The sequence below is a fragment of the Sinohyriopsis cumingii genome, chromosome 15, assembly GCF_028554795.1.
Source record: "Sinohyriopsis cumingii isolate HCF-2022 chromosome 15, ASM2855479v2, whole genome shotgun sequence".
Lineage (NCBI taxonomy): Eukaryota > Metazoa > Mollusca > Bivalvia > Unionida > Unionidae > Sinohyriopsis > Sinohyriopsis cumingii.
Window position 1 is genome coordinate 128263929 of NC_142975.1, and position 26268 is coordinate 128290196.

At 34.7% G+C, this 26268-nt stretch overlaps 1 protein-coding gene across 3 annotated transcripts in view; it reads right to left on the reverse strand.

Moving 5' to 3' along the window:
* Positions 1–2443: 2443 nt before the first annotated feature.
* The window catches only part of LOC149782758 (uncharacterized), a 131829-nt gene continuing 108004 nt past the window's right edge, over positions 2444–26268 (reverse strand). For 2 of the 3 annotated variants that reach the window (XM_089934251.1, XM_089934250.1), the window contains 13 exons: positions 25302–25356; positions 15718–15795; positions 15545–15619; positions 14234–14311; positions 11755–11838; positions 11160–11282; positions 9572–9676; positions 8985–9035; positions 8326–8416; positions 7681–7704; positions 5750–5883; positions 3178–3367; positions 2444–2770 (listed from right to left, as the gene is read on the reverse strand). In XM_089934251.1, coding sequence (XP_089790377.1) covers positions 2538–2770; positions 3178–3367; positions 5750–5883; positions 7681–7704; positions 8326–8416; positions 8985–9035; positions 9572–9676; positions 11160–11282; positions 11755–11838; positions 14234–14311; positions 15545–15619; positions 15718–15795; positions 25302–25355 — 1320 coding nt within the window. In that variant the 5' untranslated portion in view covers position 25356 and the 3' untranslated portion in view covers positions 2444–2537. The remainder of the gene's footprint in view (positions 2771–3177; positions 3368–5749; positions 5884–7680; positions 7705–8325; positions 8417–8984; positions 9036–9571; positions 9677–11159; positions 11283–11754; positions 11839–14233; positions 14312–15544; positions 15620–15717; positions 15796–25301; positions 25357–26268) is intronic. The other variant, XM_089934252.1, reaches the window with a different exon arrangement.

Below are 26268 nucleotides of genomic sequence, written 5' to 3' on the forward strand. Positions count from 1 at the left end.
CGAGTCAATGATGAAACAGAAACACAACAGCAAGTTAATGGACGAGGTCACATGTGGATATTTGAAAATTCCGACAAATACCGTTTATAAGGCATCCCCCTGAATGGAACAGTACGTGTTGGAAAAGCCATCGAATGTAAAAGAAGGATGGAAAAATGGATATAGATGGAAAGCATTAGGTTTAACAAAGCCGCTAGCTCGATTTCTTATTTTTATAGGATACTTAAAACGCTAGCGGAGACGAAGGCGTGTGCTTGCACATACACTTTCAACTTAACATTTGTCTTCACTGGTACAACTGCCATGACATTTTAGGAAAAAATATCATTATTGCTAAATATCACCAGTGTATTAGTTCATCAGTGATTCGTGCTGTCGAATGCAATAATGTTATGGAATCGTTCACATTGCATGATCGATATCTTTAGTCGCTGGACACGAAATTCAGTTCGGAGTACTCAGTACAATATCTTTTTAAGCTGACGCTTAATTGTTTTTTTCGCGTGTGTTTAAGATTTATCATAATATATGCGTGATAGATTCTGAACATAGACTCAAACTGTAAGCTCGCATATCATTTAGGGCAGGAACAATCGGACCCGAGTAGCCTTTATATATACGTAATGTTTCGTCGCAGCATTAGCATAGCTGATGGGTTATTGCATCTGTCCAATTCGATATCCGTTTCGACTTATTTCTACCTTTTAGTTCCGTATGCTCATCGACTTAGTCTCCCTCGTAAATAATCAACACGTGGCGATGTAAGCCAGTACGAGTAAAACTACAAAGATGTTATGGTGTTGTCGCGTACGCGTCCGAGTGAGATGTAGGTCCTGTTGACGATACCGGTTTTCACGTGAGGGGGGGCTCTTCTAAATAAGTTCATCCCTCGTAAGGACTTTATCGAATTTGTAAGCTCAAGAAAATCAAAATTGGACATCGGATGCACGGCAAGCTTCAACCCGCCTGGGCAGTAGGGGACCATTTCTTAACCTTAGATGACCTTAAACCTTCTTTATCAAAACCATACCGGATGCGTTTCTGAGGGCCCCTAACTCAACAGCTTTGGAATCGCAGGGAATGAGAATATTTGTGTTTCATCGCCCCCACCCTCCCAAAAAAAAATTTTAAAAAATGCAGAAACCTCGAAAGGTATGCCAAAGCCTCGACATACGACTGCTGTGAACAGTTGCTCCTGCGTTAGTGTCAACATAATTGGTTTGGTTCCGAGTAATTTGTCACTGTTTGTTGTTTCATCGTGTTGCAATATTTTTAGTTTACTTTGGCTTAACGTGACAAAGTTATCCTTTTGTTATGTTTTATTTGAAACGCTACATGTTTAATTACCCACAATGATGTTGGAGGAATTACTAAGATTTAACGAAACCCAGTAAAACTGTATTCTGGCGCGTCAATGACCTTCTTACGACCATCCGAGCACTACACTAATATACTCATCGAGGGCACCCAAAACATAAGTTTGTATAACACAAATTTACCGTCGGCAAAGGGCACCAACAAACAAAAATGCATTGTTGTGCTTGGCCTCTAAAAAAATTTGCCAACGTCGCTGAAACATCTGAATATGTGCGTGACTAGGCTTATGCAGGAAAACTCCCACGAAAGTTAATCTGGCTCGTCGCGATGCAAAGCCTACGTTATAATCAGGATTGTCTTCGGTTATGTTTAAGCGGCGATATGGATGTGTCTTTGTCGAACCTCAGAGAATAATCAGCGGTTCTTGCATAATCGTCCCTGCAACTGGCGAGTCCAAGAACTGCCGAGCAAAGTCAGAGGTGTCAAAACAGACTTCACGTTCCTTCCCCTCGAAGAATCCAGATCCACCTGCAACAGCCGTGGTCATGTTAGTATTAAACGTGTGTAAATTCATTTAAGCTCATGCGCGACACTCTCTGAATCTACAGACTTCAACGGCTTCTTTTCTTTGTATCTGCTGGAAACATCTGCTACAGTGAGCACGTACGTGTATATGCATCGTCTTACGAGATCATGTGGAATAAACTAATGATCAGCTTGGATGTTTTGCCGTTTGCCGGCGTGTACAGGCTTTAATTGGACTTCCGAGAATGCCGCGCATGAAGAAAGTGTGTAGTGTTCCCTAGCCCAGTATGAATAATCTTGTTAATTTTGAATGCTTCTATCTCACACCACAGGCGGGTCCATGTTCCACCCGGGTTTATATATATATATATATATATATATATATATATATATATATATATATATATATATACACACACACACACACACACACACACACACTAGAGAACCTTAATATGCGCCACAATACGAGATTTGCAGTCCTTGGATCAGTATTGGCTTGTGCCAGATGGATGGTGGAAGCATGTATGCATGCATGGTTTGATATTTTTCTCATGTTTCAAGAAACTAATGAAGCGTTATTAAGAACAGTCATTCAAAATGTATGAAGAAATCGTTTATTGTAAAACAAAGAATGTTCTTGCTAATAAATACTGATAACAAGTACCTGCCGCAATCATTTCAGTATTGATGTATTATTTTGAAGTGTTATAAAATGTGCATTTCATTGTTGAATTGTGAATATCGGATTGCATTGTTACGTTACAATATGCCGTACATCCCTGAAGGTCCAAACAGCGTTTACAACAGTAGGAGTTGGAAGAAAGGTCCATCGAATATATATGTAGCTCGCTACGTTCACACTGCGCATTTGATTGACAAATTACGCTTGAACAATTATAATTTGGCATATCAAGGGTGACATTTCCTGCAAAAGAGAAAGTAAAAAAGTAGTATTCATGACTGTCGCTATTTGGTCACAAAACATACTATTTTAATTCTGAAATATGAAAGGAGATATTTTAAATTTTATTCTTACGTACACAGGAAAGTTTTTCCACCTATGGTTTAAACAAGAGCATCTGGTCCTATAATATGTCATTATTTTGTCATTAGTTATATTAGGTATACAACTAACAAGAAGATCGAATTTATCAAACCGTGTTTGGAATTTTGATGATGAACAACGTATATTATCGCAATGATGGTGACCTGCAAACTTAGTCTTGGATTTCTAGGTATAACTTCAGAAGTTAAGTCGGTGATGTTGCCGTTAATATACGTTTTTAACCACACATATTTTAAAGTTTCTGATTTATTATTAAAATGTTTTACCAGATATTGTTGCATATATATTGACGTCCAGAGTTATCCTGCTTAGTAATGACGTATTTGTGGAGTTGTTTGTGATGGTTATATTATACTCCCCTCCACTGCTGCAATTTGCAGATGGTCCAATTAGTGTAATACTTGTTTTATCCTCTTTGGAAGTGTAATTAATGGTCCATCCATCGCTATATGGATTCTGCAATTAAATAAAGTGATAGAAAGAAAACAAAAGAAAAGGGCATGAAAACAGTAGTAAACATTTTCCACCTAATTAAATGTCTATAGTAGATTTAGTAACGACATAACAAATATGCCCAATTTGTAAGAAATAAATGAAAATGCCCTATATAGCAACTATGCAAAAAGCTTTCTTTACAATGATAATTTGTGATTTGTCGCTATCTCTATTCGATTTTCTGTCCTATAGTAATTGATGTGTTTATATGTTTGCATGCGGTGGTGGTAGTGTGTGGACTTAACGCCATCTTTCAGCGCTTGATAGGCTATACACAGCGGCCAGTATATACAGTGAGGAAGAACCGTCGACCCACTGGAGGCCAATGGTATGCTTACTCACATGTCCACATTGGCTGAGCCGGAGACTCGAACCCATGCGGACAGAGGTGAGATGTTTTAATGTATTCGTTCGTGTCTTAAATACATTTGCCTATATACTAGGATATTTCCTTGCCTGCTAAATGATTCTCCATGCTGATGGACATATATTTTTGAATAAAGTAGGCTGCTTCGATAAGCTCACAACTCATGTATTCTAGCTATCTTTTTGAATTTCACAGCATTATTTAATATGTTTGTATGTCTATAATTACAGGTGCATATCTGAGTATGTCTATATTTGTACGAATATGTGTATATGTACCTATTAATGTATATCCGATTGTGTGTATATAAGTGTATGTAGGTATGTCCTAATTTTATAATCAGAACTTGATTTTATAAGATCGGTAAAACAAAATGTGTCAACACAGTTTGAAATTATTTTATTTATACGTATTACGCAGATAAAGAAACACTGAAAACAATTAATGAAATATTTGAAGAGACATCATTTTAATTAAAGTGTGTATATATATATATATATATATATATATATCTATATATATATATATATATATATATATATATATATATATATATATATATATATATATATATATATATATACTGTACTTGGTTATGAGTATTTGATAAGAATGGGACTTTCAGCTGTATCACTGAGTTTTGATATACGGATTATTGTCACTAACACAAGGAATGTTTAACTTTACATGAAGTAATATTCCCCATACTCACAAATAATTTAAAATAACATATTTGTTTTTATGTCAGACACCTTTCACTAGACTGCTCACTAAGCATTATTTATGTGAAATTCCCATATTCTGTAGCGTGCTATTAGGGTGTGGGTGGAGGTGGACGTAGCTGTTGCCCCGGGCACCAGAGATCTTAGGGCGCAAAAACAGCTGATACAAATTAAATTGCAGGAAAATGGATGGCGAGAGAACCTTAATATGCGACATGCTGACTCAGCCAAACATTATTAAAGCCTTTATCACAACATGAAAATCAGAAGTATTGCTTTGAAAAGTATTGATGAAGGTCAAGAAAATCAAACATGTTCAAAAATACAAAAATGTAGACAATGGAGGCATACAACCCAACGAACTCTTCTTATGTCAGTTGATATTTGACATTTCTCTCTAGATTTGATGACACAATTGCATTCCTTTAGAGGTCATGGCAAGGTAAAGACGGTTTACCAAAACCTCTTTGGTTAGAAATGGTAGGTACTAAATGTTACGCAGCAGCTAAGTCATGTTGGTGGCGTACTCTTGTCTACACCATTTACAGCGACGTGAAAAACATACCAAACCATTGAATCAACTAATACTGTACGGACATGCAGGGTAATATGTCATTCCCCCACCACTTTTTCTACAGTCAGTTGGAACTAAGAAGTATATGTGTACAGCTTGACCTGGCTATCACTTAGTAAGTACACATGACCTGGCTATCACTTAGTAAGTACACATGACCGGGCTATCGCTTAGTAAGTGCGAATGACCTGGCTATCACTAAGTAAGTACACATGACCTGGCTATCACTTAATAAATACGAATGACCTGGCTATCACTTAGTAAATACGAATGACCTGGCTATCACTTAGTAAATACGAATGACCTGGCTATCACTTAATAAGTACGAATGACCTGGCTATCACTTAGTAAGTACACATGACCTGGCTATCACTAAGTAAGTACACATGACCTGGCTATCACTAAGTAAGTACACATGACCTGGCTATCACTTAGTAAGTGCACATGACCTGGCTATCACTAAGTAAAGTACGCTCCTACTTCAAAGAACAAATTACATTCTCGAAAGGAGCGTCCCTCGACCAGAACGAGCTCTGGCTGACTTTTGATGAAGTTTTCTGGTTTGTATAGTGGTATCGAAGTCGTAAAATAAATCCTCTGTCTACTGAAGTGATACAAAATTGAATTCTTATAAAATAGAATACAGCAGTCAATGAAATTAATAAGCTTTATTTCATTACCTGGCTTGTCAGTTTTATAACTTCGGCGCTCGAAGGAAGGATCATGAGGATGCTGATATTGGACACATTCTTAAACGTGGTGTTACAAACGATCGTAAGGTTCTTACCGAACTCAACCCCATAAGCTATGCAGGCTGAAACATTTAGATTAATTGTATAAATATTGTGATCTTGCCCTGAAAAGATTGTAAAAGACAGCATCTGTGTAACAATACTGAATTAGTATAGAAAGGATACTGACTACACTGACCTAAAATATATATCAAAAACAATCATCAATTGTATACATTTGTAAATTATCAGTTTATTGTGCAGGAATATATATATATATATATATATATATATATATATATATATATATATATATATATATATATATATATATATATATATATATATATATTCTTTCGTGCACAATAGACTGATAATTTACAACAGCATACAACCATACAATTTGTATGTATATGCCCATTCTCTTTGTATAATGCATAATTGGTGGATATAGCTTACGTGTGAAGAAAACGTGTAATTAATGGTTAATTAGGAGACATGGTATTTTTTAAATATTATAACAAATACCGATAGATCACAGCCAGTCAGACATGGCTGAAATTATAATCAAAAATGAATATAAAAGCGAGTGATATTCAAAAGACGAATTAAATACTTAATGAATAATTTCACAAAAGAAATTATAGTATCATCGAAATTTCAATGTCTTCAACACGACATGCTCATAACTGCGATAGCTATCTATCTATCTATCTATCTATCTATCTATATATATATATATATATATATATATATATATATATATATATATATATATATATATATATATATATATATCTTCCTTTCTATCTCTCACTCTATCAGAATATTTGAATGGAAATTAGTCTATATAAAATTCGAATCAATTCCATTTTTCTAAATAGTCTCATTAAAAAATTCAGTGTGCTGATGTCATTAATTAATTACACGGCTAAAATAAATGACATTTGTAACATATATTGTGTAAAACACACGCTATATGAAATGATATGAGGATCCCGTTTCCTCGAGCGTGTCGTCTCTGACCCATAATGCTTCGCACGGGTGCGCTGACCGTGTTGATCAGAATCAGCCCAGAACCACTGGCAGCAATATCAGCAGGCATTTGGTTATAGTGCCAAACGGCATCTGCGCATGGTACATTTCAGGCTGACAGCAAAGGCTCTAAATGTGCAAGTCAAGAAGAATTGTACTTTGGGTCATCAGTTGGTCCCATTTCCTGAGGTCAATCTCAATAAAATCAGATCTCTTTTGTCCTGTGTGAAGGTCTAACAGCGACCGCTTAGGGGACATGTTCTGGTGACCATTGTATTAGCCAAAGAAATGCATCTGTCAGAAATCCGAAATTGAATCAAATCGTTCGGCACAAATTGATGCTCTTCAGCTATACTGCTCACTCTCCCAAGCGTGAAGATATAAGCCTTCATCTGATTGTCTGACACGATTAGCGATTATGGTAATAACATATGTCACCTGAACATGACCCCTAAATGGTCGCTATCATATCTTCACGTAGGACAGTGGAGATCTGATTTTAATCAGATTGACCCTTGGGTTTGCTTGTGTATGGGGAACACGACACACCGATAACAAATGTGAACTGATGCTCTGGGCATCAACCCTTCAGCTGTCTCTCCAAGACGGTCTCCTGGCCCTTGCAGATTCATTGCGTAGCCAGTCATGCTACATTGTCATGCCGACAGCTTTAAGTTGTCCGTTTTCCTCTTCTACAAGACGTACATGTAGATAGATAGATAGATAGATAGATAGATGGATAGAGAGGGAAAAAACAAGTAAGCATGTGCGTGTGTGCATGTGTGCACGTGTTTGTATATAACAGAATCGTCAGTTCTAATATTTGTTTGTTCGTTAAATCTTACTTGCTGTGTCAGTAGTAGCCATATCTGCAAATAAAGAAAATCATGGAACAAATTTGATGCGTATGTCAAGGACAGAAGAACATTTAGTAATCAATCAATCGTTTAAGGAATCATTATGCCCGTCTTTCCCACTATCCGTTCATCTCTACGTATCCCTTATTCTCTCTTTTTGTTGCTATTGTTGGGTTAACTTAACTCTTCATCAGATGAATGGTTAAACGACGGCGGTCAGTTTATCGAGTGGAAAAATCCGGAAAACCCCAGAAAGAACCAAGCTGTGATGGAATTTAACAATTATTAGTGATCATGGATCATCTAAATGTTCATATCTCAAGTAAAGTCGATATTATGTCTTTTGTGATGTTATTGATACAGTGACGGGTTTACATCCTTCATGACTTATTTGGGGCGCAGTTTTTAAACGAAATGTAACCATCACAGGTATGTTTGGTGTAATTATAAAACAAATGAGAGACAGACAAACATACATACTTGGTATGTTTGAGACTTTTAAACCAACAATTGGATTTATGGATGAAATATGTAGAATCAGCAAGCGTGTACTTTGTTCAGCTCAAAAAAGATTACACGATGATTGAAATATGCATTTAAGTTTTATGTTCAACAATGTGTTTAGAGCCATACCTGGAGATTCGTATTTTCTAAGGAAGTGAATGAGAACGCCAATTCCTGCTGCACACAGAAGAAGAACAACAAAAAAGAAGCACACCCTCATCTAGCAAGTAAAAGAAGAAAACAATGTTTAAACTTCATTTATTCATATGCACCACACTTTGAAATAAATTAAAAAAATGAGATTAAGTTAGAAATTTGTATTTAACTTTGAGCCCCTGAGACTATCTTTTAAAAGGCACATTCTGGCAAGGCTCGCATGGGGATTGCCTATCGTTTGCCTATCCATTGCCTATCCATATAAACAGATCAATCTTCATTCCAACCGGCAAACTGTGCAAAGTCTCAAAACTATCGAAACACTTTAATATGACACATATCTCGATGTACATCTGAGGAAAACAAATATGTATTGTCTTTACACACACACACACATACACACACACAGAATGTGTTTGACGATGATTTTATACGGTATCATTGCAATTCAGTGTCTTGAATTTTCATCTCGCTCGTGGAAATCAATGAATTGATCTATAATTTGTATGCCTACGTGTATTTATATTTGTTGCGGTTTTGCATTCCCAGTTATATTTGTGAATATTAACGTAACCATATATGAGAGAGAGGGAGAGAAAGACAGTGAAACAGAAAGAAGAAAAAAAACATACGTATGCAGGCACTCCAGTTGTCTTCTTGTTTTGGTCATATTCGTGTGATGTCTAAAGAGAGGAAAAGGTTACATCAATAATTAAATTGTCTAATTTATCCTATTTAAATACGAATACTATCTTTCCTTTCAATGAAAGTTTCAGGAGAATTTATTCTGCGTTTTAGGGAAATGCATCTAGTAAAAAGTACCTTTTGACCTTTAAGGTAGAATAAGGGTCAGATCATTAGAATGTCAATTAGTCATAAAGAAGGATTAAGTTAAAGATAACAGTTGATATATCAGTTTGTGTCGATCAACACAATCTTAATTTGAAATATATGAATGTAGAACCAATTGATTATTATAGTCATGATTATATGATATCGACTGTTTGACTTCAAACTTTGGAGCAGAAACATGACTTTAAGGATGATGTGAAATTCTTCCTGTCAAAGCATAGTTAAATAAAGACAATGGAAACACATTTCTTGAGAAGTTAAATCTGATTAGAACTCGAAACTGTCACAAGTTTAACAAAGCACCCAAAAACTTGATCTTCTAGATTTCAGATTTCTGACGCAAAGAAAAGCTTTTAAAACGACTTACCCTTTTGGAACTACTCTTGCTTTTTGATGTATTAGTAACACTGTCTTGCACAAGTTGAGATCTTGCTTTGTTTCGTATAACGTCTCTGAGTGACTTGGATAGATCCTTAAATAAAATGATGAAATTAATACTACAATGTTTTATTCCCTAATGGAATGGTGATTTATTGCTACTTCTACGTAACTGCTGTTGTTTATAAGAACAGAAAAGATAAAAAGAAGAACCCAGAAGATGTCGATGGTGATGTTACTGCTGGTGATGATGGCCGTAGCAGTTAAAGGAAAATACATGAAGACTTGCCAAATATATAAAAGAAAGTAAGCACAAGAGTTATAAGACTATTAACAGTTGCATAATTGTTTGCACTTTTCTGAAAATATTTATTGACAATAGCAAAACAAAAGGACCCGTTTTCGAGTCCTTGACTGATAAACTATTCGTGTCAGCCCGACAAAAGATAACGTGTAACTGAATATAATTTACGTGTAACTGAATATAATTTCAAATGTAGAAAATATTACCCTGGTACGGCTTTGTCCTATTTAAGTTTTTTTTCTCCTTTTTAGGAAATACCCCCTACATCTTCACGAGGATTGCAATAAAAGTAATTATGTGTGCACACAGGAAATTATTATTCTTTTACGGCATTCATTTATTGGAATAAATGCGATGTCTGGTAACATCGGTGAAAACAAAACTCATCATGTGAGATTTGTTTTATTTGATAAACAAACAGTAAACGGTTTATTTAGTCAGTACGTTTAAATTTAATTGAAATATGGAACCTGTTATAGGAACGGTTGCAACAACCATGAGGTGATTAATGAATATTTTGTACAATTACGATCTCGATGGTTTCGGTACTTAAGTAGGCAGTTCTTGTTGAATAGAAAACGTCGAAATAACTTTCTGATCTGAGACGTGTGATGTCATGTAGCACGCATCTGAAAACCATTAAGGGCGTTTCTCAAACCATGAAGTGTCCTGGCTTATATAGTTAAGAATAATACCCTTGAAAACGGTGTACTTAAGACAGAAAATAATAAAGCACAAAAACAAAAATAAAGCTTGCATATTAAGCTGCATCAATTAGGGAAGTCAAATATGTCAAAAATTGTCTCAGGTGATAGCGGCTTAATATTCTAACAAAACATATGTTGCTACACAAATAGGTCGGGGCAATTGTAAATTTGTTTACACACTGTTCATGAATTAAAATAAAATAAATGTAGGCATCACAATTACCTTTTGTATACATTTATTTACATTCTTCATTTAAACGTTTCTGCAGGGTGTTTTAACGATCCATAACCCAAAATGTTTGGCTTCTTTTAACAAACTCTAATATTTTTTAAAAAAGAGTTAAACAATTCATATGCGCGGCATAGATGTAATTTTGAAGAAACAAATACGTTGAATTATGTACAAAACTCTATCAAATACAATACCGTCATTAGATCGCTCCCCTACGTTTTTCTATTACTTTGCCTTATTTAATAATAATCAATCTGAAATTTCACTTTATAAGAACCATTGCTGGATGTAAATGTTTTTAAACCAATACCGATTTGGTCTTTAATATACTTACATCCCTTTGATTGTTAGTTACTGAAACTACACTCTCTTGCTTTCCTGAATCATAGCCTTCGGTTCCAAAGCTGCCATTTATTTCGTTTATTCCATTAGCAGACCCACGTCGTGCGTCATAATTCTGAATGGAAATAAATTTTGTCAAATTTGCGGGAGTGCAGGTTTGAAAAGACATTAAAATATACTGATATAAAATATGTAAATTTTGAAACAAAAAGTTAAATAGATGCAGTATTCTCTGTGCAACACAAAGACAGGAAAAATGTAGTCATGTTTGTGTTTTCTACTATATTTCTACAAAGACCGACGAAACTTAATTCCACCATGAACAGGCGAGGCTATTAAGGTAATTAGCGTGACAGTATGAAATGTTATCAAAAAGAAATCGCCCCTTTAGCAACAAAAATGTGCAATTTGATCCTCACGATTATGTCTTATCTCACCGTGTATATTTACTACCTTAAACGTCACCTGTACTATTTTTTTTCAGTTATGTATAATAATGGTATACGTACGACAAAAATAATTACAACTGGAAACGTGCTCATCAACAAGACGTTTACATTTTTGGAGTAAGAAAGAAACAAACTTACTTTCTGAATATTTATTTTGCTGAAGTCTCGTGGGGGTTTTCCGTTCATAATGATACGCTGTGTGCTGCTTTCCGAGCTAAAGGACTAAACAGAATTGTTGTGAATTAATAAAACAATGTTTTATTAATATCATCTGAACATGAGAATCCTAATATATAGAGGATCTCAAATGGGTAATGATTTAATACTGAGGATATCAAATGGGTAATGATTTAATATTCAATTTATGAAACGAGTTGAATAATGTTCAGCTTTAGCTCACCAAAGCTCGCACAAGATGGACATTATTTAAAGAGTTTCATAAATTGAATATCAAATCATTACCCATTTGAGATTCTTTTAATCACTTAGGTTTTATTTCAGTGGAGCAACCGCTTCGGTGGCCTAGTGGTTAGAGCGTCCGCCTCGGATGCGGGAGGTCGTGGGTTCGATCCCCGGCCGAGTCATACCAAAGACTTACAATAATGGTACTAAAAGCTGCCTCGCTTGGCGCTCAGCATTAAGAGGTTAGTGTTAGGACTGGTCGGCCCGGTGTCAGGATAATGTGACTGGGTGGGACATCATGCTACATGTCTGCGGCATGATGCCCCAGTGCTAGACATCACTATAAACTGCCACATTGCAGACATCGTAGCGATATGACTGAAAAACTGTTAAAGCTACGTTAAAAATCAAAATCACATCACATCACATTATTTCAGTGGAAATTGTTTAGATAGAAAGAAGAATGAAGAATTTCGTTCAGACTGACAGACGGTGCACTTTCATTTGCTGTGCATAAATATAGGCTCAAACAATGTTGATCTAGTAAAGTAGATTGTACTCTTTTACAAACTATAACTCAAAGAACAAGCATCCATCCGAATAAACAGAACATTTTATAACGACAAAATCATTTTTAAAAACAGAATGATCAATGCGTGCGATGTCACATTGTTTGACGATACACAGTAGCCCTAGATTACTTGTTTACCCTAAAATGTCACATTCACAATTAAACATTACATTGTTGCGATTGTCATGTGAAATAAGATTACTGGATGTAGAAATTCCCATATTTACTGTAATATATTTGTGACCGGATATTTGCAGTATTTGATTTGGAACAGTAGACTATACAAAAGACGTAAATCAAAAATCTTTCTGAGTCAGATTTACATCACATATATACTGCGTAACTATGCTGCGGTTGGATAACGCTGTCAGGTGGGAGACCGGTTTATGTCCACATTCTTGTGTGAACAGAGGTGGGTTTATTTACTTCTGTAAGTTAATATTTAAACAATGATTGTATATAGGGTGTATGCTATGTCACATATATACCGCCGCGCTCCACCCCCAGCCCGCACACTATCAGATGAGCTATAACCTTAGTTTTACTTCTACTTGTTCTTCTTTTCTTGGAGTTTCACATCATTTTTCTCATGTTGATATTGACATACATGACATAACAAACCCATGTCGAGGTAAACTGAACATATTCTGACAGAAGAGATAATTTTTCCTCGATTTCCTTTCGCGAATCGGGTTAAAAACAACCGCCAACATTTTCATTGAAAACAAAACATTCCGTAAGGTGAGGTTGAAAAGTTTTTTTTTTTTTCATCGCATCCAATCAGTAAGGAGAATACTGCCCAATAATTTCATGGGCTTATTTGGACCAATCAGAATCACATACCTGTATATATATATATATATATATATATATATATATATATATATATATATATATATAGAGAGAGAGAGAGAGAGAGAGAGAGAGAGAGAGAGAGAGAGAGAGAGAATAAACAAGCAGTCAAACAAACAGGCAGAAGATTGACAAACAGATAAATGTATATTTATAGAGATAATTTGATAAATAAATAACGCTTTTTGAAATATATTTAGTTCCAAAACTGATGGAGTAAGGACTTGTATGGATAATAGTTGTTGCTGAATGTCTCAAGTTTCAGTAAATATTTGCAAATTTAAAATAAAAACATCACACAGGCACGTGACAACTACTATAGCAAGTAAATAGCGTGTGCGATTGAGTCTAACATCGCCACCTCCACGAATGAAATATCGCATCATCTTTTTTGAAATATCCAAACTTGTAGCTCATTGGTTTGCCATTTTACTGTTTGTGATAAGTTCTTGAAGACATTTCTGATCCGACGAATTCTCGAACTCGCATAAATATATCGAAATGGGCAGTAGAAGTCAATATTGATAAAAGAAACATTAAAATAATACCGAATATGTCGACAGTACAATAAACAATTGTTAAAGCATCGTGAAATATTGGATAGGTTATAATAGTCCTCAACAATATTCGTGTTTGCATCTTTTTGCGCTTTTCCTTATTGGCATGAAAACTGAATTAGGACCGAGCAAAAAATGTTATTCAATGTATATTGCTAACATTGATCCTTAACTTGCATTCCTAATTATCGTGCTGATGAAGATGGCATGACGTGTGTTCTTCTATATTACTTACGGCTAATGAATCCATGCTCACTCTGGTCTCTGTCAGTTCTCCTGCGCCACGGGTTGTAATCTTTGATGGCTTCTTGAACTACTGAAGCAAAGCCGAAGCATATATGTTCGTGTCTCCTGATGCATTATTATTTCAAGGAAACGTGCTATAAAGACACATGCTTTTAGAAACACCTATAATTTTAAAAATACTATAGATCCTTTACTGTAAATGATTCCGAAAGGTCACCGAGCATTTAGTGGAACCTCTTTTATTTTTTCCAATATTCCAGACAAGATATGGGAAACGTAAGGATAGTCGCTAGTTCGTAATAACGAGTATGGTTCAACCAAATGCGTTCGGTGCTATAATTGTGGTACGTACAAACTAAAATAATCTACGGGTTTTGTTACGAGTTAGAAGAAAACACGAGTCCAATAAAACTCAAGGATACATCGATGTCATAAGGCCAAGACGAATATAAAAAGAATACCCGCCCCCTCCATTTTTTTAGCAACGAATTAAGTTTGGTATTTATTACACGATTTCCCGTGATTTTTTGTTGTACAGTTTGTAAATGAATATCAAAACCAAACAGGATTTTTTCATAAGTTCGAATTGGATGCCTCTTGCAATATCGACGCACGGACTAAACGAAAACACTGAGAATCGAACCCACGAGGACAGTGGTGAGATGTCAGTGATTCATTGAGGCGAGCGACTTAAACAACTCGGCCACCTGCGTCCGCTGGATACGATGATGAGCAGGTATGGTTGCTGGTCAGTAAGATGGTGCAATTGTCAATTTAAAAGATAAAGTACAATTCTTCTCGAATGCATTTATTTGAAAATGCTATCAAATAAACCGATATATTGTGAGGATTTAGAGTGATAATAAGTGACTGCATGAAACATTTATATGGGAACAAAACAAATTTCATACTAGCATGCTCTCGTGCTTAGATGTTTAATGCGAGTTGGACCTAATCAAACCTTTGGAGAACATAAACTAAAATCAATCATTCAGTCAGTCAATCAATCGAACAGTCTATTTATATATATCTATCTATCTCTCTCTCTCGATCCAACCATCCATTTATCTATATATATATATATATATATATATATATATATATATATATATATATATATATATATATATAGATATATAGATAGATAGATAGATAGATAGATGGATAGATAGATAGAAGAGATATGTAGACATTTTTAGAGACAGGAAGGGAAAGAAACAAAGTAAGTGAATGTATTTATGCGGAAAGAAATAAAAATGTTATTTTGTAAATTCATCTCTTAAATAAAATAATTACGTACCTGTAAAACTGATAGACCTAATTCTTCCTGTATTTCTTCGATTGCCTCTATTCTTTCGGAACCCTTTCTATTTCCCTGCAATTGAAATTGAGCAAATTAAGAAATAATATATCATTGGATGGATGGATGGTTGTAAAATTATTTGTATGTATGTTCTATGAGAATGTACTTACATTCACACCTGATAAACTTGACGCGTTAGACGATGATCCATCCATATTTGTTGGAACAGAGAGAGTCGAGAGATTTATCTGCAAAATATGAAAGCTGTTTCATTAAAATATGAACAAGATTAGTTCTACTTTAATTCAAGATATTACATATCCCGCCCCGTTTTCTTTGTTTTATATGTTGTTTGGTAAGTTCGTCCGTTCATCTATCACTCTAGATTGTTAGCTAGCTATCACATATAAGTATATGACAATATATCTGAAATCCAACGTCATTTTTGTTCTCCTTTCCGGAACTGTTACTCATATTTCTTGTAGAACAATCGTGTGCATCCATGGGTATACGTATATTCTATCCCAGCACTAAATAATTATCTGACAGCCAGAGAACCAATATATGATGGCGCAAAAAATAGAGTACTAAATATTTCATAAATGTAATATATGTACTATATTTCATGACAAGTTATTTACTTTCATTTTAATGTACTGTATTTAATTTCTTACTGCCAGTATACCATGTTGACTCTTGATGCGATGGTATGTTATTAGGTGCAGACAGGAAGTCTCCTTGGACAACAACACATGCTCCAAAGCACCAGTTTTTCACGGCTGGAAATGTATTGTTCTAAATCTAGTCAATGGAGCCATGTGTGGCTTGTATGCCAACCTATGGAAGAACTTCTTTGTATCTTTTAATATATTATCATTAAATTATATGGGAAATTAATTCGTGGTCTGTCCATATATCACTATATCTCGATAGATATATATCTCGATAGATAGATAGATAGATAGATAGATAGATAGATAGATAGATAGACAGATATAGATATATGGATAGATATATAGAAAGGTAGGTAGGTATATAGTTAGGTAGGTAGATAGATATGGATGGGCGGACGGACGGACGAACAGACATACGGACGGACGGACTGTCAGACAGACAGACAGACAGATTGATTGATAGATAAATACATACATACATACATACATACATACATACATAGGTAGGTATGTAGGTAGGTAGACAGACAGACAGGTAGGTAGGTAGAATGACAGACAGACAGATATATAGATATATTGATAGATATATATAGGTAGGTATATAGTTAGGTAGGTAGATAGATATATATATAGATGGGCGGGCGGACGGACGGACTAACAGACATATGGACAAACAGACAGACAGATAGATAGATAGATAGGATGCAACTACTTCGGTACCATTTGAGAATGAACAATGGCATTTATTTCTTTATTTCTAAGGAGCTACACACGCATTGGAGGCTACATCGGTTTGCATTATTAAATTAAATTTCTATTCATCTATTTAACTTTTCTTTCGTTTGAAAAAATAAATTACTGTAGCTTTTGTAACACAGCTTTTGAATAACTCTGATAAACGATTAACCTATACCGTTGTCAATCGATTATTAGTTGTTTTGAAGTATCATATATTTCTGTACAATAGGCACGACAACGTCAATAAAATATTCTATTGTGACTTTGTTTGTTACGTGCTTAAAATAATTCAGAGTCGGAGCTAGCCAGCAACTTCCTTGTTCGATGTGACCACAAAGAAAACTGAGTATATGTTTCGCTTCACATACTAGTTTGAATAGCATGCACTTTTGCAAGGCTATCAATAGAATATTAAATTCCGAAATATTTTTTTCACAGATTATATCAAGATAGTAAGGTTAAAACAGTATGAGGAAGAGAAAGGATGTAATTACGTTGTTTGTTTCGGCTTATCTGATTTCCCACGCCTTTTATGAACTCTTATTTAATTCTCGTTTACTGACCTTTTTAATACTCAATACTTAGCGTGAAGAGGATTTTGATATAAGGGCAAAAGGGACAGAACTCTACCACCAGGAAGAAAACGCCTTTCCTTTGTATTTCTGCCATACCTTAATTTCAGTTTTGACTGTGTAGAGTGAAGATTAGATCTTGCTACTCCACAAGCCTTTGACAATATATATTTGAAATCAGAACTATTGTGAGAAGATTAAACCCTGAAACTTCGGTTGAAAGAAGTTTCTCTTTTAATAACTTCAATAGTCCACGGACATGATGTCCAAAAATTAGTTCAAAAAGACTAAAACCTAATGATTCTTGAACTGATTCCCTAAAAGCAAACAGCAGCAAATGAACAACCTCTTCCTGGTATTTTCTTGTTGTAAAGCAATATGATTAAATCATATTCTTCAAAGTTCAATGAAATCTTTCTAAAGCCCATCCTCCCACCCCCGACTTTCAAGACGATAGGCATAATACTTAAACTATTGCATGCCTTATTCATAAATAATTTGCTGAAAAATTACAGATATAAAATTTGACCCATGTATAGGTTGCGGATATTTGGAAAGGCCAGAAATTGTAAACAAAACCTTTATCATAGCTTTTATTATGGTTTTTTTTCTAAAAATATTTTTCAATGGAAGTGTCTCTGGAAATATTGAGGACGCAAACATTATGTTCAAGAAGTATTGGTTACCTGACGTCTTATTAGGTAAGGGACCAACACAGCCTAGCATTATTCTGCTAAATGGTTAGTCAAATGTAGGAAAAGATTGCAGATGGGTCTTGTATATCTTCTGACTGGGTTTTCCTACCATCTGACAAGTATGACAAGATCTACAGCATTTAGAAACATTTAATCTTTGGCCAAAGAAATGATTCAAGATCCTGTAATAAATCTTATTGACTCCTAAATGATCAGCCAAATGTTTTCAATGGGCTAGACTAAGAATTTCCTGTCGATATGACTTAAGAAGAACAATTTGATAGCTCATTGACCACTGGTCACCATCGGGTACCTCAGATGGTATCCATGGGGTTCTCATAATGACCCCATTGTTAACAAAATAACAAGCAGGTACTGGTATGGCTACAGTAACGCTAGGAGCCCTCTGAGACAAACAGGACATTTCAGGATCGTATTCCTGTTCGACAACAAGTGACCGTCTTTTGCCACCCTGATTAGAATAAGAGAATCAGTAGTAAAAAGAGGATCAATGTGACCAATACCTCTTGATTGATCAATACCAGTAGCAAAATTGAACTCATTCAAAAACTGACCAAAAATGTGTCAGCAAAAGGAATAAGTTCCTGATAACATCATTTTCATGAATTCGTTCGGATATGCTCTAGTGCTGCACAAGCAAGATGTAAATCAGGAATTTCATTTTCAATAGGACCGACTTTTGATCCAAAAAAGGCATGTATGTTACAAGAGGGTTACTCACAACCTTACTTCCAGATAAGTCATTGGCTAGTAATAAATGAATACTCTCGATGGGTAACGAAGTATTGGTTCCGACTGTCACGGGTTATTAGCCTAAGTCTGATGACAAATTTACACAATGGAGAAAAATGCTTTCTCTATAAGAAGACGTCTCATTTAAAGGCAAAGTACCTGATAAGAAACGACTCTGATAATCTCTTGTATTCCTTAATATTTTAACAGTGATAATCGTAGCAGAATCACAAATAAGCGAGATAGAACATTTCGACATGAACGGTTTATACTTCTCCATAATGAAATCAGACTGGGTTTTCTTTGACTTAACATAATGTATTGTTCAGTGCATGACTGTCAACTCGACTTCTTTTAAATAAGAACATTTGGAATAGCTCTGCCTTTATTATGTTCCTTACTGTTCAATATATATAAACCAGAAATAACGTCCCCTTTCTTCTTACAAGAGAAGTGATAAGGATTCTGATCAGTCCTGTCAGAAGTTTGACTCCTTAAAGTTGTGCCAGATTCAGATTTGGAAGTATTCGTATGAGACTGAGATTTTCTAAACAAACTGCAGAGAGAAAGACTTATACACAAATGAAACTTTGTGAGTCAAGGAATAGTCATCAACGGTTCAAACAGCATTTTATAAGGTTTCGACTTTTTCCTCCTTAACGTAGGTCTTGGAGTCACTGTGACAATTCTTTAACTCTTCAACTAATATGATCAACCTAATCAACCGAACACCACATAGCAAATAATTGTTATTTTTACCTTGCAAGGAGGACTTGAGGGTGTCCATTTTATTTTCTTCAGTTCCTAAACCTTTGTCGAAATGCCTCAGGTACCAACTCATCATCCTACCAGATACATTCCTTAACTACATCATAATTGGGACTTTGTTGTACAGACAGTGAAGTGTATTCTGCACGAGCTTTGCCATTAAGTACACTTTGTCATAAAAATGTCCAGTACTCTCTGGGACAATTCAAATGTTCAGAAACTTTTCTCAAAATGAGAAAGCTTTTTCATTTACTTATTTTTCTTTAAAAGGGGTACAAACCAAATATTTCTGGCAACATCAAAACCAAAGCTTTGCGTAAAGGGGGAGGGTGTGCTTTCCGCTTGCCAGTTCAAATTATTTAAAGTCTAAACTGTATTTTCCTTTCTTCATTCTGCATTTATATTTATATTTCTTCTTTTTTTCTTTCTCTTTTCATCTGTATTTCCTTTTCGGCTTTTTCTCTTCGCATTTTCCTCTCTTTCTGATTCTCTCTCTCTCTCTCTCTATCTCTCTCTCTCTCTCTCTCTTTCTCTCTCTCTCTCCGCCTTCAGCAATTGCATCATTTCCTTCTGAAGCTGAAGTTTTTTGTACTAAAAGTTAGTTTATTAAAAACTTTAATAAGAAAACAAATAGAATTATTCAGTGTTATGTTTTACAAAGTTTTATACCGGATTATCTCTCCAATTTTCTTCTACGACTCCGTGTATGAAACAAAGTAACATGTAAGAGCGAAAAACAACAAGTTTTATAAATTGCAACAAATCATTCATTTCCTCTGAACACAAAGTGAACACAAAGTGAAATTTAAAAAGAAATTACACTTTTGTGAATTAAATACAGAATGGTCTTAAAAGTTCTATCCCAAGTCAAAAAGTATAGAATATTCTGAATGAGCCCTAGTGGTATTCCGAATGACTACCAAGTTCGAATGTGCTGATATACCAATAGACTGGAATAATGCTGAGTTGCTAACAGTCTTGATGTATCACAGTGATATAATCTAAAATGTCCTCAAATGAGTTCGTAATAATTCCAAATTAGAAATTTAGTCCTAAATCAATGAGCACAATGAATAATTTAAGTAAATAAATATTAAATCTTCTCAGCTGAATATAACTACAATTGGTTCCGCTTAGACTGATATAAAGATATGAAATGAGTAGTTCTGAAGAAAACAACTGTAAATACCTCTCCACCTGACCTATGTCGCAACAATCATTTTCTGAAAACACTGTCATCTTAATGGAATTTGCCATCAGATTAGCAAGTTACATCGGAAAGGGCAGGTAGACCATGTTTTTTTCCCATGCTAATACCAATGTCCTGAATTCATCCAACATGTTTACCTCAAAACAGTAATAATCTTAATATATAATCGAAAAACATAGTCAATACTTAGCTTTTAAATGTGTTGTTTACGAAACAGACATTAATCAGGTAGGCCCAAAATGCAAACCCTTAATTATGGATAAAGGTTAATCTCACAATACAAATTAAATCTACATAACACTTTATAAATCTAGATGTTTTGCGCAAGTGACATACCTTCCTTGTCTGCTGTATGTACATCTAGATGTCTTACCTAAGAGACATAACTTCCTTGTCTGCTCTATGTACATCTAGATGTCTTACCTAAGTGACACAACTTCCTTGTCTGCTCTTTATAATCTAGATGTCTTACCTACGTGACATAATATCCTTGTCTGCTCTATATAGATCTAGATGTCTTATCCAAGTGACATAACCTCCTTTTCTGCTCTATATAAATGTATGTCTTGCCTAGGTGGCATAACCTACTTGTCTGCTCTGTCTACATCTAGATCTCTTACCCAAGTGACATAACTGCCTTGTCTGCTCTATATATTATTTTCTAGATTATACCTTTTGCATAAATTTTATAGTGTAATAGTGTTCGATTCACACTTTGTATTACCGACCTTTGTGCTGTTGTAGTATAATCGATTCTTGTTTTTAAAAAAAATGCGTAAGCAATTAAATGTTTAAAATACAAAATGGTCGCTAAAAGGTATGAAAACGTAGTGTCTATATACATTTCAATTGTCCCAAATAATATAACTGTTTTAATTCTTCTTCTTCTTCTTATGAGTATTATTATTATTATCATCGTTGTTGTTGTTGCTGTTGTTTTTTATTATTATTTATGAACGTGTTTTCAAAAATAGTTACCTTTGATATTTATTTTAAATTTTTGTTAGTACTTACATCTACATAAGTTTGGGGTCTGCATTTTCGGCCTGCTGAAGTTTTTAGTGGTTCAAACAATCTTGTCAATCTTTACAAGGCGTTCTGACAATTCCCAACCTCGTCATTAGCTGTAAGCATCCATTTTGGATAGGGCCTTGCTCGAAATAGTGCGGATGTGCTTCCCTTTTATTTAATAAGCAATTTGCATTATACATGTAGGCATCTAGGATGTGTGCTATGACTCGAGAAATAATACCAGTACTTTGTATTCAGCACTCTCCATGTCGTTGTTCTGTTTTGTTTTGGTTTCTCTCTCTTTTTTACAGTATTGGGATAATGAGAGGTTATGTTGATGGTGTTGAAGAAAGTCGATAAGGATGATAGATTTGCTTTACCTTTATATCAAAACAATTTGATTTATATTCCAACGTTTGAGAACATATAGGCTATTCCTTGGTACTCATTGACTGTGAAACTGTTCATCCCCTCTTCGGATAGATCATGTTAATTATTTGTTTGGGTATCGAGAGGAGTCTGAGGATAATTTCTTGGTCATCAGTAGCTGTACTATGTTTACACTTTTATAACTATTGCACTGAAGATAGAAACTATAGCATGGTTGAGTAGTGGGTGAGTCTGCAACGTAAACTCCCATAGTGGGAACGATATAGCCACTCTCTCCCTCCCTTCCCCAGAGTTGCCATACTTTCTCTTCACCCGTTCTGCCCAATGCTCTTACTGTGCTAGGGCTTCGTTTTATTGACATGATACACGAATTCTCTACATCTCATTATTGTATTTACGCGTTTATAATGTATCACTTTTCTATGCATTTTACTTTTGTTATCTTTAGTTGATCACAGTAAATATGCTGCATTATACTATCCATACAGTAGTGTATATTTTAACGTGTGTATGTATGTATGTATGTATGTATGTATGTATGTATGTATGTATGTATGTATGTGTGTGTGTGTGTATGTATGTATGTATGTCTCTCTGTGTGTATACTATATATATATATATATATATATATATATATATATATATATATATATATATATATCCTAGCTTACATGATAAACATGGTTGAATTCTACATCAAATATGTTCATGGAGAGCTATCACCCATGTTTCAACCAGACAATATGCAAATGCGTGAAGATCATTCTTTGCATCCATGATTTAAGTAAATATTAGAATTTATATATTCTTTTCAGGATGTATCCGTTTAATTTCGGTTTTAGTTTTATGATTGAATCTATTTTGGGGTCTTTCTTTTCTTTGCATATTTCCTCAATCTTCCTGCATGTGGAAATGACATTTTGCGTTTCTCAGTTTCCTTATAATGAACATATGCACATTCAGACAATATGCAAATGCGTGAAGATCATTCTTTGCATCCATGATTTAAGTAAATATTAGAATTTATATATTCTTTTCAGGATGTATCCGTTTAATTTCGGTTTTAGTTTTAAGATTGAATTTATTTTGGGGTCTTTCTTTTCTCTGCATATTTCCTCAATCTTCCTGCATGTGGAAATGACATTTTGCGTTTCTCAGTTTCCTTATAATGAACATATGCACATTCAGACTACCGTTAGATAGGATGCAAAAGGCACTGCTGAGTCTTCCTATACCATAGTCCTGTCAGTAAATTTGTATTAACTATTAATGTAGATGCCATAATACGTCATCTACATATAACCAGCATCGTATACTAAATATTGATCATTACACAAGATATACCCAAGTCAATGCATATGTTCAAAATCTTTAATCTTGGCTCCAGGGTTTAATTGGAGCCACGTGTTATGTTACAACTGGTACATCCCGAAAAAAAAAAACCTAACCAGGGACCTAATCGTATACCCATCAATTAAAATAGAACGCCTTGCACACAACTTAATGTAATGCCAACCTGAGGAAATGTACCCAAACGGTGCGCTTGATATCTCTATAAAGGATGCACCACTCGCTTCACTTCCCAGGATAATAACATACATGAAAAACATAAATGTGTTGCAAGGAGGAGTTCCTTTTCCGATTGAATGTACCAAGTAAACTTTTCAATTTGAACTGCAGAATCTCCATCGTGTCAGACTATTATGATCATCATGGCGATTCCAGAATTCCTGCATGTCATGACCAAATACAGTGGACACAATTTTTTTTATATAAATTGAAAAATTTGTTGATCAAATTAATTTGATCAAAGCATTTTAAAGCATTAGTGGATTTAACTAATAACAAATCCAGTATTGCCTGACTGATATTTAACAAAATTTCATACTGTCTTTTTTAACGTGATAGACTTAGAAACAATTAAATTCGAAAAAGAGAGAAAATAATTTTGATGGAGCTATAGGAGCAAAGCAGAAGCACGTGATACAGTCGCGTGTCTGTTTATACACATGTATAAATGGCGGGACTAAACGCAAGCAACCAGTGTTTACTACAGAGATAATTAATGTTATGCAGACTGAACACATTGGTTAATTTTAAAATGTGTTATAAACTCTATGTGTCTGTGCCCACCCACCCACCCCATCCCTCCAGTGTAGTGGTACAACATGGGCGCTGTGACGTCATTTGTTTGGAGTCACGATTACGCCTGGGGTCTTCGTAGATGCCAGATAGACAAATTTTATTTAGTACCCGATTAGCGTTACATAATAAGAAACATTAGCTTGTCGCAGCTATTTTACCAGTTGCAAACGATAATATAAATTACTTCAGCAAACATACATATTAACAATCATTTTCTAGTATATACAGTTATGCCTCTATGCTAAAGCTGTATACTTATTGTTATTTATATTCTGATATTCTATATTTCAGGAAAAACATTTTACATGAAAAGATTCTACTCTCTCACCAACTATATGCAGCGTTAAAATGTACATGAGTAATGAATGGGCCAATGCACACTTCAGATAGTCCCCTCCCCCAAATTGATACTTTTTATTTTGTTTAAAACTTCAATGCAGAGAAATCAATTAACATGAATAGACTACACCCATCACTTACGTGCAGTGTTAAACTATACTGGGCAAAGTAATGGCTGTGCAATACATTTAAAATATGCCATCTACATGCATACTGATCTTTAAGTATACAAGGAAAAGGAGTAGACTATACAAAACACACAAAACACAGATTAAATGATAAGATGACACCATGCTAATAATAATTTAAAGTCTAAGCATTTAGTGCAAACTGTGTGTTAGCGAATTACGATAATCTGGGTAATATATACGATGTAAATGTGTATTTGTCACATAGCCTTTATAGATAAATATGTTTGATTAAAAATATTGTAAAATTTTGCCTAAGCATTATACATGCCTGCTTGAGTTCTGTGGAGGCAAATTCGTGTTTATTCGTCTTCTTCTTGAACATTCTGGAAATTAAGCATTTTATAAAGAACTAACTGCACAAGCGTCGGCATTGATGAATATTTTTAGACATTTTACACCTATCAATAACTAACTTTACACATTATTGCAGAAAAAAAAATAAATGAAGTAAATGAAATAAAATAAAATCATTCCCATTTTCAAAGATATCGATTACTATCGAAATTGTATATGGTATCGACTAGGGTAATATATAATACGTAAGACAAACAAGATCTGATCTGAACTATAGAAAGCAAAACGTTAACAAGTATGTTCATGCACAATATATATATATATATATATATATATATATATATATATATATATATATATATATATATATATATATATATGCGGGATGCGGGAGGTTGCGGGTTCGAACCCCAGCCGAGTCATACCAGAGACTTATAAAAATGGTATCCGCAGCTTTCTCGCTAGGCGCACAGCAATTAGAGGTTATTGTTAGGACTGGTCGGCCTGGTGTCAGGATAATGTGGCTTTGCGGAACATCATGATACGTGTCTGCGGCATGATGCCCCAGTGCTAGACATCACTATAAACTGCCACACTGCAGATATCGTAGCGATATGACTGAAAATTTGTTAAAGCTACGTTAAAAATTCAAATCACACACTCTCTCTCTATCTCTCTCTCTCTCACACACTCACACATAAAACAAACACTATCTATCTATCTGTCTGTCTGTCTGTCTTAATGTCTGTCTATTCATCAAACTCTCTCTCTCTCTCTCTCTCTCTCTCTCTCTCTCTCTATATATATATATATATATATATATATATATATATATATATATATATATGGAGAGAGAGAATATCTAAAGATATTTATTGCAACTTCACTTTTATGTAGGGGAGTTGTGTTAGCTATTTGGTATTAAGAATGACTCGTACGCC